General features: G+C 42.1%; 1 protein-coding gene across 1 annotated transcript in view; it reads left to right on the forward strand.

The window, feature by feature from the left end:
- LOC117255852 (sodium/potassium/calcium exchanger 3-like) overlaps window positions 1-13,435 on the forward strand; it is a 79,456-nt gene that overhangs the window by 42,549 nt on the left and 23,472 nt on the right. The window contains exon 3 of the mRNA XM_033625068.2: window positions 6,518-6,594. Within this exon, the coding sequence (XP_033480959.1) occupies window positions 6,518-6,594 (77 nt within the window). The remainder of the gene's footprint in view (window positions 1-6,517; window positions 6,595-13,435) is intronic.

The following is a 13,435-nucleotide window of genomic DNA, read 5'->3' on the forward strand; positions in this document are numbered from 1 at the left end:
GTCTGCGCACTTCTGTCACGCACTTCAAAAGCAACTTTCAATAATTTATTTTACGAAATGGGGGAAACAAACGTGAACAAAAACGGTTCCATAATTCATTTGAAATTTAAAAGATAACGAAAAAACAGCTACAAGTGAGAGGGAATAGTGATAAAGTGGTCAAACTTGGTCAAATCCACAGCCTTAACCCATCCGACACTGTTAGACTGACTCATCAGCAGACATCACTACATGAGGGTATACAGTATTCAGTACTTTGCCAGACAAAGTCTGCCATTGTTCTGCCACGGTGTTCTTGGCGCAAAGCCAGCATTTATACTTTGCCATGTGTGGCTTATTGCAATCAGGGGCAAATCAGGGGCAAACTGCACTCAGCTGCCAAACTTTGTGGGCGTGTTTGCGCTGGTGTATCATTAGCGCAGTATCCTTTGTGAATAGGACATTAAGACGGAGCAAACTGTGGGTGCAAATGAAGTGCAATTCAAGGTGCTACCAGCGACCGCAGTTCATTCTTTGTGAATTCAGCCCTCACTGTGCAGTGAACTAACAAAAGGCCTCAAAGTATGCAACTCAATAGCATGCTACTTACTGACGGTGTACTTCTACTTCAGAGGAAAACATTGCAGCTTGCTACTAGATTTACCAGACAGAGACGTGTTACTGGTTATGTTGCAGATTCAGATTTGCAGATTCAGATTCAGATCGCATGATTCCTTTCTATGCAGCCAATTGGCGAATCTCATTCAGGGCGCCCTATTTAAACTGCTCTGGCCTGCCTGCTGTTGCTGCGTCCTCTGTAAGCCACTTTGCAAACAGCCTCCACCCCAGCTCCTTCATTTCATGCTGTGTCTGACTTATCAGTGTCATTTCTGTTTGTCTTTGCTGCTGCTGGTCCAAATAGGTGTTTAGTCACCTGTTTTGACATAATGACTGTGGTTATAAAGTAGACCATGGATTTAAATAGCGGAGGTGTGTTGCTGGTGGTAGTGTTTTTAAGTGTTTTAAGTAAATATGGTAAACTTACATAATAGATGTAGGTGAGGACATGCTTGACCACTTTGATTATTAAGTAGAGTGTGGGTGTAGGTGGTACGTTGTTAGCTGGACATGCTAACATTTGCAGCTTATGTTGGTGCATATAATCAGAATGTGTAATCCATTCCTTACACGTTTGCTCTAAAGTCAGTTTGAGTCAGTTTACACCTAAAAAAAACATCTGAAAATAAATATGACTTCATGTTGTGTCAGTCAGGTTTGCACACTGAGTCTGAAACTTTCTCCCGTCATTGAAATTTTCAGAACGGGTTCAATTATCTGCATTTTTCACGTCCGTCAGGAGCATTTCGAGACGTTTGACCAAGAATCAGTGAAGACAATGTGGCGGCGGGACACAGCTGTGACACGACAGAGGAACGGGGCGCACAGAATCATTTTCATAACATATCATTTCCGTGATATTCCGGTGGATGATGATGAAGGGGAGGAGGATGTGGACCGAACACAGAATGTGGAGACAGAGAGGGCTTCATGCAGTTGTGGTGCCAAATGAAAGACAGGCGGATTTAAAAAAAAGCGCAACTCAGTGTGCAAAGACCTTTAGACATCTCCCTACTGTGCACAACACTTCAGCATGCTGAAAAATCCAAAGCTTGACAGGCCTATTAGTTATGACCACTAAACTATGATGGGACAGTTGCGTTTTGGGAGAGGTGTTGGCTACTTTGGTCATAAATTAACTAATGGCAAAAACTACAAAAATAGTCATAAATCAGACTCATCCTTTAAGAATACGACTGTATTTCGACAGCTCTACACAGCAGTGCGACACAGTGAGCATGTGTTTCTGATTCACTTTTACAAAGAACGAGGTGCTGTGAAGTGGAACTTTTCAGTGTTGTGTATAAAACACCTTGTTTACATGAAGGTTCAGTGGGTTTCTTGTGGGAGTGTGTGTGGTTCTGCATCATGTCCGCACATGTACTTCTCGTGGGAAATTGGACTTCATGCTTCTTGGAACAGTAATTAGCACTGTGGGTTTCATCTGCAGGCTCTTTGAAGACTTCAGGAGACAGTCAGCCTCAGCATTCTTCTAATTTTGTCAGATTTTATCCGTTTTTTCTTTTATTACTCTTTGAACCTTACGATTCAAATTTATTTCTAGTGAATCTTTTATTTTTGGCATTTCTGCCTCATAGAGGAGTGCTGTCGTTTTTCTTATCTACATTCATTCCTGACATGAGAGCTGATTGTTGTTTCCCTACACACACGCCTGGCATTTTGGCTGGATTGAGTTTGAGCTAGCTAACACCGGCTTGTAACAGTAAATATTAAACACATCCAGCTGTCGCTGTGAGATGGCTGTCTGCTCTGTGGCTTTTTACAGGCTGCTCTGCATTGTGTTAGGCTTAAGAAGTCATAACGGTGGAACAGAGTGCAGAGGAGGAGTGCAGCCACTCAAACACAGCAAGATGCTGTAGATGCAAATTGGTCAACAAAGTACAAAAACGGGGGGAGAGTGGGAGCAAACAGTGGGAAAGTAGTGAACTATTCTTTCTGCTCTCATTTTCTCTCTGCAACATGTTGTGAAGAAGTGAAATAAGACTAAATGTAGGTGGGATGATAAACTACTCAGCTACTCCTAACGCACTTGGTTTATTCATTCATTCTCTCACCCACTTATGTTTGCCTACCTGTCTGTTGAGTGGGAGTAAATGATGCAGAAGGCTTTCTATGCTCTGTCAGATGCATATAACCTTGATGTTCCTCATTCAAACCTTTGTCTCATGTCATCATCTCTCTGTCACTGTTTCCCATTACTCATCACTCGTATATGTACTTCTGAGTCCATTTTATAAGAGATGTAGTCTGTTAGAAGTAATACTCCTCCAGACCCAAAGCTCTTGATAACAATAATGTCACTTTTACAGATATCATCAATCACAATCTAGGAAAATGCGGTGCTATGAAAAACATATTTTGAAAGTCAGTATTTTATTTGTTTCATTATTTACCTTAAAACATATCTAGAGAAAAGTTACTGGAAGATTTTAGTTATGCTAGAGATTAGGGGTGTGCCATATCATCTCGTTCACGATAATACCGGTAAAATTTTAAATATAATATTAAAAAAAAATTAATATCCTGATACTTGCGATATTTCGACTTGTTGACATATTGACATCATACTGTTACCCTTGGCAACAACAAGCATGGCTAAAAATGAAATTATTACTGACTCTGCAGTTGTTCCAAAAAGAGGAGCAGCTTCAGTAGTGTGGAATAAAGTGTGGCGTCCTGAATATTTTATGAACAGCCCCGGACTTCTCAGACTCTTTTAGCGAGTTACCGCTCAGAGGGAACTCAGTCAGCGGCTCTTCCGGCAGCAGCACAGCGTCTTTCCCTGTCCTGTCTTGCCATGTGCATACTAGAGATGCGCAGATGGCGTTTGAGCGCACCCGAATCCTATTGCACTCATCAATCATCCACCCACCACCCACCCGACGTAATTATCTTCTGAAATTTAGAGACCCGCATCTGCACCCAATCTGCGCCAAACATTAAGTTATTGTATTTACATTTAAATTATGTCCAGATGTTCCTGCTCATTCGCTTTTCACATAGGCGCATTTTCTTGACTTAAACAATTGAAAGATTATAGGCTACTTTCGAATGTAGTCACATTTATTTATTGCTATATAAATAAAGGTTATTAAATACGAATATAACTGACAAATCCACCTGCAATCCACCCGAAATGAATTACAATGTTAATTTTTATTGGCACACCCACCCGCGGATTGCAGATATCCGTGGATGTCGCAGATATATCCGCAAGATTTGCATCTCTAGTGCACACAGGAGTCGGTGTCATCAAGTCGTGTTGTCATAAACCTTTGGTAATGTAAACCTACGTGACGCTCATGACTCAGCAAAAAGCTACATATATGTGAATCTGCAGTGGTTATTGTAGTGTAACAGCCTGTCACAGGTTACGACGTGATGATTAGAGAATGTGGTACGTTTGAAAAACACAAGGCGAGTTGGACAAGAAAAAAAATGTAATTAAAGGGCCAGTGTGTAATATTTGGCATGGTTTATTGTCAATCTGAATCTGAATCTGAATATTCTACCCATTAATATGTTTATACAAGTGTATGATCGCTATAAAATAAAATTCGTTTGGTTTTCGTAGCCTTATAATTATGCTTTTATATATATATATAGCAAGGGCCTTGCTTTAGAGAGGTCGCCATCTTGCGCCGCCATGTATGTACGGCAGACCGAGCGGACAATCCAGCCAGCCAGAGAAGCATTTCGCGTGTATAAATGAACCAACAAAGACAGCGGAAGGAAGGAAGAAGGAGGAGGAAACAGCAGAGTGTTAGTAGTTCATCGATAGAGAGTAGTGAAAAGTTTTTTTAGTTATAAAGTTTGCGAATGGACCACACTTACCACACAACAGGAGAGAATGAACCCGAACCGTCATCTGCGAGGAAAAGAAGACGCAACTTCACTCCTTGTGATGCACTCTCTGCGGCGCTTTTCCTCCTGATGATATATCTCCCCAACGATGGTAGCAGTAGCACCGAATCCCATTCTGTGCATTCAGCCTGTCTTCTCGCCCGCTCAGCATCAAACACATGGAGTTCCTCATCTGTATGCTCTGGCTCAAACAGGTATGGCTCTGGGTCTGTGTCCGCTACAAGAAACTCTTCAAAATCGTGTTCAAAGTCGTCCATTGCAGCTACTATAGTCCGGAGATATTGCTAGGCTAAATAAACAGCTGAGCTCTGTTTACAGGCTATGCTGTCAGTCAGTGTGCGGGCTGGAGATTGGCGGAGCAGAGAGGGGAGGGGGTCCTCACTCGGTATGGTAAACAAGTATGTGTGTAAAGTTATGAAGTGTGTCTGTTACGCCAGAAGAGTCAGAGTTTGGGACGGAGTCTTTTACCCCCTGGAGTGTTACCGGAGTTTCTGGAGTGCTCAAATAAACGGGCCTTTTTCCCGAACGCTCTTCTGGTCTCCTGCTCGTGAGGGATTCATTACAATATCGTAACATGGTTTAGATTTCTAAATAAACATTCACCTCGTCGCTAGATAGACCTACTCCTGAAAAACTCGTGTGCAAGGCTTTTTGTCCCTACGTGGCCACCGTCATTTACCCGATGGGAGGGGTGAGCGAGTGAGCCCTGCAATCTAGAATTTGACCACTGATGTCACTGTTTCCAATGGTTTTCAACCCGTTTTACACACTGGGCCTTTAAAGGTCCTTGAAAAGTCATGAAAATTGAATTAAGTTATCATTGACTGAAAAAATAAATGTTCATGGCCGCCTATTATCCATTTCTAACAATGTCAGCGAACATGTCACAACTCATGAACTCTGAACTTTCAGAAAATTTCCACTGATGGGGTTGTGAATACCACAGGAGGAGGGCATTTACTGTATGTGGACTCTTCTCATGAACACATAAAACACGACCCCAGTTAAAGGCAGCGTGAGTAACATGTTGCAGTTATTTCGTTTGGTCAGAGTTAATCATCAACATCTCTGGTAAAATGTCTTATATCTTCCACAGTCTGTAAACTTGTTATGTTCTTGGATTGTTATTGCCCTTATAAAGTACTCCAATCCTTCTCTGTGTTTATTGCGCTGGTCGATAAAATATTTCTGATTCTGATTTAGCCCAACTCTCTGCCTGATGCCTGGCTGACCTTTCCCAGGGAATCGTGTAGGTGCTGAAATATGTAACAGGTGTTAGCAGTGGCCTGTAAATGGGCTCCTGATTTGTGTGGGAGGAAATGATGACAGGGGTGGCTTGATGCTGGAGGGGCGAGAGGCAAAGGTTCCTCACACTCCCCGGCAGCCAAGCGCCTGTCACTGGTCTTGGCAGTCGTGGAGGGACTGTGGGGCTGAGAGAGGGGAGGAAGTCAAGAAGCCATGGAGAGGGGGTAAAATAACTCAGGCCACCATTTAAAACCAAACTCCCTCTTTTTCTCTCTGTCTGCCAACTTTCCGCTTTTCCCTCAATTCTGCTGTCTCCATCTCTTGCTCACACACAGTTGCTCACACACCCGACTGTGCTCACATTGCGGTTAAACTCCCACCACCTTTTCTCTCTCCTCTGCTCTCCATCCTACTTGCCATACCCTAAATATCCCTGGCTCTATTTTTACAGTGCTCTCTCTCCTCTTTGCCCTCGCTTTGTCCTCCTGGTGCTCAGTTTTTCCATTTCCCTTTTCTCGTCTTGTCACTCTTTGAGGAAGCATGCTTGTGCACAGTCCTTGGCAGGGCACAGTTAGACTGTCACACTCGTTTGGGCAAGGTACTCTCAGGGCAGGGCTTCTTGTCAGTACATGAGTTCAGCGGGTTTCTTTGCTTGTAGGTTTGACCTCTCTGCTGTTCACTGGAAATATGTTCCCTGTACCATGCTCTGAAGAAACACACACATACGTATACACACACACTCACATACAGTATATGAACTGCTCTAACCTGGTGTGTCTGTCTCTTTCAGCTCTGCACGAGTTCCCGACAGACTTGTTCACACACAAAGAGCGAACAGAGGGAGCTGTGGCCCTGCATGTCCTGTGTGTAAGTTTACCTTCACAAATCTAACTCTGTATTCTGTATTCTGTACTCTCATTTGAAACAATGAGGCTGTTGATATTCTATATTTTTCTTCTAATCAATAAATCCCATGAAAATACCAAAGCCAACAATTAAAACATTAGACTAAAAATCCAAAGTCTGATACATCTTACTCCTCTGTGCCATAGAGTGCCACATATGTCCAAAGCCTACTAAAACACATCACTGAGCCAGACTGTTGCACTGGCTGACATATTTCATCATTATTTCAATTTCAGTTTCATTTTTAAAGCCCAGTATCACAAATCACAATTTGCCTCAGAGGGCTTTATAGCATACGACATCCCTCTGCCCTTGGATCCTCACAGCAGATAAGGAAAAACTCCCCCCAAAAAAACCTTTAACAGGGACCATGAACACTGGCAGTGTAGTTTATTTCAGTCCCAGGGCATCAAATGCTGCTGTGTCACGTCCCTCAGTGTGTGATTTTGACAGAAAAGGCAGCCTTCACCATCTTTATAAAATGCACCACACTTCAACTAACAATGTAAACCCATCCATGGTGGTGTATCGGTGGTTTTGTGGATAGAGCAGGCACCCCATGTAAAGGACCGTTGCCGCAGTGACCCGGATTCGAGTCCAGCCTATGGCCCTTTGCTGCATGTCAACCCCCCCCCCCCCAGCCTCTGTGACTGAATTGATATCAATTGAGGACATTTATCAGACCCCTTATAAGTCACAACTGCAAATTAGAAGTCTAAACACTTCACAGGAAAATTGCTGGCAGAATGTGATCTAAAGCAAAACTAAGCAAATGGTACCATTGTCGATATTTCATCCTATCTGGCTGAGCAGAAGACACCATCTGGATCTGCAGCACAATCCCTCTCCTCTCCTCTCCTCTCCTCTCCTCTCCTCTCTGGCAGTATTGCTTCAGCACATGCATGACCAGCCCCACTGGCCTCTCCAGCATGGCCCAGCAGGGGTCAATATACAAGGTCAAGGCTACGATAGAGCCCCTCTGCCGTCAGTCTTACATGACTGGCACATGGCAGGCAGAATGTTCCAGTACATCATGACCCATGTTGGGTTGATAGTCTCTGGGGGGACTGACTGTAATGGAAGCTCATACCAGCAGAGAAGCGTCTCCAAAGAACTTCACTGTGCATAAACACAGCACTGAGAACGACCAAATGGACCACTTTGCCGGTACATTCTGACATTACAGACGATGTCACTACTTACAGTGCGCCACCCTCTGAGTTGGCTTTTTCCTGCCACAGAAGGGCAAATGGAAATAACCTTTTTGAGGATGCTAGGAGATTAAAATAACAAAAAGCCAAAAATGCAGTGTATCATCACAAACTATTTTCCCGTGATGTCTAACCTTTAAAATAATGTACTGTATGTCATTTCACGGCAGGTGTTACCATGCTTGGCTTTGTGGAGAGAGCAGTGTTCTGTGAATTTCAGGACGGACAATCAGGGCTTATACCTGCAGAGTTTGTTGTGTAGCTCTAATGCTGTTGTACTTTTCCACCTTTCCATTTTTGGAAAATGAGAGTCAAAATTAGATGCAAACTGGGCCAGAGGAGAAAGCTCGCCCACTGTGACTGCATGTATTTAAACAGAAGCGTGCAATATATTCACTGAAATTTACTCAAACAGGTTCGGAGCATTGTACGCAGGAAGTGAGCCGACGAACAAGCTTTATGAGAGAAGCGACAGCGACATATAACATAATATGCTGTATGTAAAGCAATATTCAAACAAGGTATTAAACTAGGGACTATGTAACCCATTAATATGTCGAGCATGAACGTGTGATAGGATCATGACAGAACCACATCTTACAGTCTGTTTAAGCATTGGCCGTTTAGGCATGGTGGTGCAGTGATTAGCATTGTCACCTCACAGCAAGAGGGTTCCTGGTTCAAACCCGGGGTGGAGGGTTTGAAACCATGGGGAGTTTGCATGTTCTCCTTGTGTTAGCGTGGGTTTTCTCCGGGTACTCCAGCTTCCTCCCACAGTCCAAAGACATGCAGGTTAATTGGTGACTCTAAATTGACCGTAGGTGTGACTGTGAGCGTGAATGGTTGTCTCTCTCTATGTGTCAGCCCTGTGATAGTCTGGTGACCTGTCCAGGATGTACTCTGCCTCTCGTCCAGTGTCAGCTGGGATAGGCTCCAGCCCCCCCTCAACTCCCAGCATCATATGCGGTTACAGAAAATGAATAAATCTTCAGTTTCCTGAAGTTCCATCAGTCCAACATCAGAAAATAATCTTGCATGAGCTGGATTAAAAGATAATTTTAGCAGTGCGATACCTCAGATTATCATCACATATTATTATAGTTATTATTAAGATGTAAAAAATAACACACCACGTTATTTTGCTTTTGAATGTATACCTACTTATTTAGGACTGAAAGACAAAGCTTAGTACTTGGACTCTGCTTAGGTCTTGGTGGGACTGAAGACTTGAGGACTTGGGACGTCATAGCTTAGACTTTAGACTTATGTGCAACTTGCAGAACAGTGGCTTTATCCCACCACTGCTTTGTACTGAACAGCCAGAATACAGACTATAAATAGTACAGTATAAATGTGCTGGCAGTCCTCTCTCCACCTGCGGCTGCTCTCCTTTACTGTTAATCATACTCTTACCTGATTATTTTCCTGCTACTTCTCAGGTTAAAGAATAAAATGTCTCATGAAGTCAAATTCTTAAAAACATCTCAAAGGGACAGTTCACCTCTAAATCAAAAATACATATTTTTCCTTTTTACCTGTGGTGGCATTTATCAATCTAGATTGTCTTAGTGTGAGTTGCTGAGTGTTGGAGATATATGCTGTAGAGATGTCTGCCTTCTCTCCAATAAAATAAGGGTGTCTACGAGATCTTAAAAAGTCTTAAAATGTCTTGAATTCAGATTCAAGGAGTCTTGAATTGTTTCGGTCACATTATAGCGAAAATTTGTCCCCCCGACAGACCCAATGACTGTTTACAATCATTGGACAGACTGAAGATTTGCAATAATACATTGCATTTATGACAAGGCTGAGATTTTCCTTTTACATCAAACAAATTAAACTTAAACTCACCAAATTGGTGTCAGTTTTCCTTACTGTTCTCAACTCAACAGCAGTGTCTCTTTCCAGAAATCATGACCTCGTTACTCAAGATAATCCACAGACCTTGTTGTGAGCAGTTTCATGTAAGAACTATTTTCTTTCTATGGAACTACACCTGCCGACTGTATCACTCGCCTAGCATTACTGAGCTAGCTAACGTTACAGCTCAGCCGAGGAGGACGCCATGAATGTTTGCATCTCACGTTGTCTCAAGCACGAGCCTCTTGCCCATGAGTAGATGCACACATCCTTCTGGGCGGTGATACAGTTTTAGTTCGGTAGATAGAAAATAGTTCCTACATGAAACTGCTCACAACAACGTCTGTGGATTATCTTGAGAAACCAGGTCATAATTTCTGGAAAGAGACATTGCTGTTGAGTTTTTCAAATGTAATTTTTGGCGCTTTGAGCACTACAATCAGAATGCCATCTAATTCCATTATATTGGAGAGAAGGCAGACATCTCTACGTCAGATATCGCCAACACTCGGCAACTCACAATCTAGATTTATGAATAGCACTACAGGTAAGAGGGAAAATATGTATTTTTGATTTTGGGGTAACTGTCCCTTTAATGTTTGAAAATGCTATTCAGAAATAAGTTAAATTACAGAACAGATGTCACTCTGTGGCTCATGTTGTCTGCATTATGTTGCACTTGTAGCTCCATATGGTCTTCAGGGATGTTGATTAAAATGCTTGATTAGATCCTGTCGTCTTTTTCTTCTGGCGCAGCCACATGTGAAGCTGCTGTGAACCTATTCCTCTCTCAGTCAGTCGAAGATAGTCATTGATCGTGTATGTTTCTAGTACTGGATTCATCCTGGAGACAGAAAAGTGTAAAATGCTTTGTGTTTGAGCTGAATTTTAATATCACAGTATTTTACTTCCAGCTGCTGTTCCCTTGACAGCTGCACCGCTGAGCTGCGCCGACTCTGCACAGCTCATTAATGCCGGCATCATCACTTCTTAGAAAAGATTTGCTCTCAAAAACACAAACACAACTCCAGATTTAGGGGCTTCCATGTCTGCACGCAACATAGAACATGTACACAGATTTACATTCAGTGTGCACGTAATGTTCGCTCACGGCTACAGTTGGCTTCAGATGGATGACAGCTGATTTCATTTCCTCCATCTGTACCTCAAGTCTGGATCAAGATTAAAACAGTTATGATTACATGTGACCTTTGACTTTTTGCTTGCACTGAATTAACAAATCAGCACCTTGTGGTAATGGCACTCCTCACACTTCTTCACAAACACACACAATAGAGTCTTTCAGAGTGAGCTCAGTCGTAGCTCTCATGCAGGCGCTGGGTAGTTCAGCTCGCTCTCATCTGCGTTCACAAACAGGAAACAGACGAGCTCCTGGTTCAAAGTAAAACTCTGAACACAAAAGGAAAAAGGAACATTCACTCTCCATGCCATTCTTGCTATAAGCAGCTCTTTGAAAGGCATCGTTACTGCAGTGTGTAAGGATATTCATGCTCTTCCTTTGTTCACATGTTCCCCGTCAGTCTGTCGTCACCACCTGACATTTTCTCTCTTGATCAGCGCTATCTGTCTTTCATCTCCAATCTGTCTCTGCTTCTCTCCCTGCTCTGTGTTTTATGTATTATGTGATGCCAAGGAAATGATGCACGTGGTACTGTAGGTGTTTATGCAATGCATCAGGGGAAAAAACACTCTAACAATGTACAGACTTAAAAGTATTTAATACAGTAAGCTCTTATAGTCATAATTAATACTGCCAGACTGTTTGGAAGGATTTTTATTGAAGGTAACTCTAAGTTCCCCAAGGGTCAGTGTTGGGCCCATTATTGATTGGTATGACACGTATATGATTTTTGTTTCTAAGGTTCAAAAACATTGTTTATTTGCACATGCGACACAGTCTGTTTTGTTGTCGTACAAATTTGAAAAGTAAACTGAAAATTGTAAAGATCTAGTTGATTTAGACTAAGGGGGTGATCACACAAAAATGAGATGCTAGAGACGCAGACGCTTCAAAGACGCTTGCAACGCTGGAAGCGCTTATTCAATGCGTGCTAGCGTCTACGCGCGTCTAAAAACACGTGTCTAAAAAGAAGCGTCTACAAAAACATGCGTCTAAAAAGATGCCGGAAAAACGCCTGTCTAAAAAGACGCTTGAATGCCGGTCAGACGCGCTGTATCATAGGAAAACAATGGTTTGATTGGCGTCGCATTTCTAGCATTTCATCTTGGTGTGATCGCTCCCTAACTCTATCACTTAACAAATTTACAAAGCAAATTTTGGTTGTATATTGAAACTGAGTGTCTGAAATAGATTTTTGAGGATGATAATATATAATAAATTGTGCTTTTAACAAACTTAAGTGTCTCAAGTTAAGGACTTCTTAAAGAAAATCCTCTATATTAATTCATTCATTATTTTATTTGCTTTATACCAATTCATTTAGCCCATCCCACTTGGGATTACAAGACATAGTTACAAACACCTCCCGGTCATGCATGAAGCATTATGGAAAGAAAAGAGACAGACAAACTAAAAACAGAAGGAAACAAACAACATCCTAGATGAACTGCTTCATGAGAAATCAGACCTGAAAGTGTGCGAGGGAGTGTGCCTGAGGAGGAGCTCAAACAGGTAGGGGGAAGCAAAGTTATGGAGGGCTTTATAGGTGGTGAGGAGGAGTCTGAAGTGGAAACACTGGAGGATGGGGAGCCAGTGGAGGATATGAAGGACATGGGTGATGTGGTCATGGGTGCGAGAGTGTGTGAGAAGACGAGCAGCTGAATTCTGGATATGTTGTAGTTTCTTGAGAGTTTTGGACTATTGAGGAGACTGTTGCTGTAGTGCAGTCTGGAAGTGATGAATGCATGAATGAGAATCTCTGTAGCTAAGATTGATGGACAGAGGCAGGTGATGTCTCTGAGATGAAAGAAGGCTGTTTGGGTGATGTGTTTGGTATGTTGGTCAAAGGAGAGGGTTTGATTGAAGATGACACCAAGGTTATGGACGTGGGGGGAGGAGCACAGTAGAGCTATTGGAGAGGTTATGAGCAGATTTGAGAAGAGATGGTAATCAGTATGGGGAAATAAATGCAAAAAAAAAACAACAACAACAACAACCAACAAACCCATCTTTTATTAAATTCACGACTTGGTAGATATTTAAATGATGCTTAGTATGCCTACTGGTCATATAGAGACAAATTTATCTTTTCCTGAAAGCCTCCACAAGTTGTATAAAATGAGAAAAAAATCAAAATGACTTCAGCAGAATAAACAGCATATATACTAATTATGTTATGTATCACATGCTGTTCTTTAAAGTGGGCCCATCGTGTCATTCCAAGTCAGAGGTCATGTTGCTTTACTGTTATTCTGATAGTAGTTGGGGAATAAACAAGACCATATCCATAACCCCCTCTCTATTCCTTTGTAATGCCAGTATATGTACAGTACAGGCCAAAAGTTTGGACACACCTTCTCATTCAATGCGTTTTCTTTATTTTCATGACTATTTACATTGTAGATTCTCACTGAAGGCATCAGAACTATGAATGAACACATGTGGAGTTATGTACTTAACAAAAAAAGGTGAAATAACTGAAAACATGTTTTATATTCTAGTTTCTTCAAAATAGCCACCCTTTGCTCTGATTACTGCTTTGCACACTCTTGGCATTCTCTCCATGAGCTTCAAGAGGTAGTCACCTGAA

This window comes from Epinephelus lanceolatus, chromosome 3 (genome assembly GCF_041903045.1).
Source record: "Epinephelus lanceolatus isolate andai-2023 chromosome 3, ASM4190304v1, whole genome shotgun sequence".
Lineage (NCBI taxonomy): Eukaryota > Metazoa > Chordata > Actinopteri > Perciformes > Serranidae > Epinephelus > Epinephelus lanceolatus.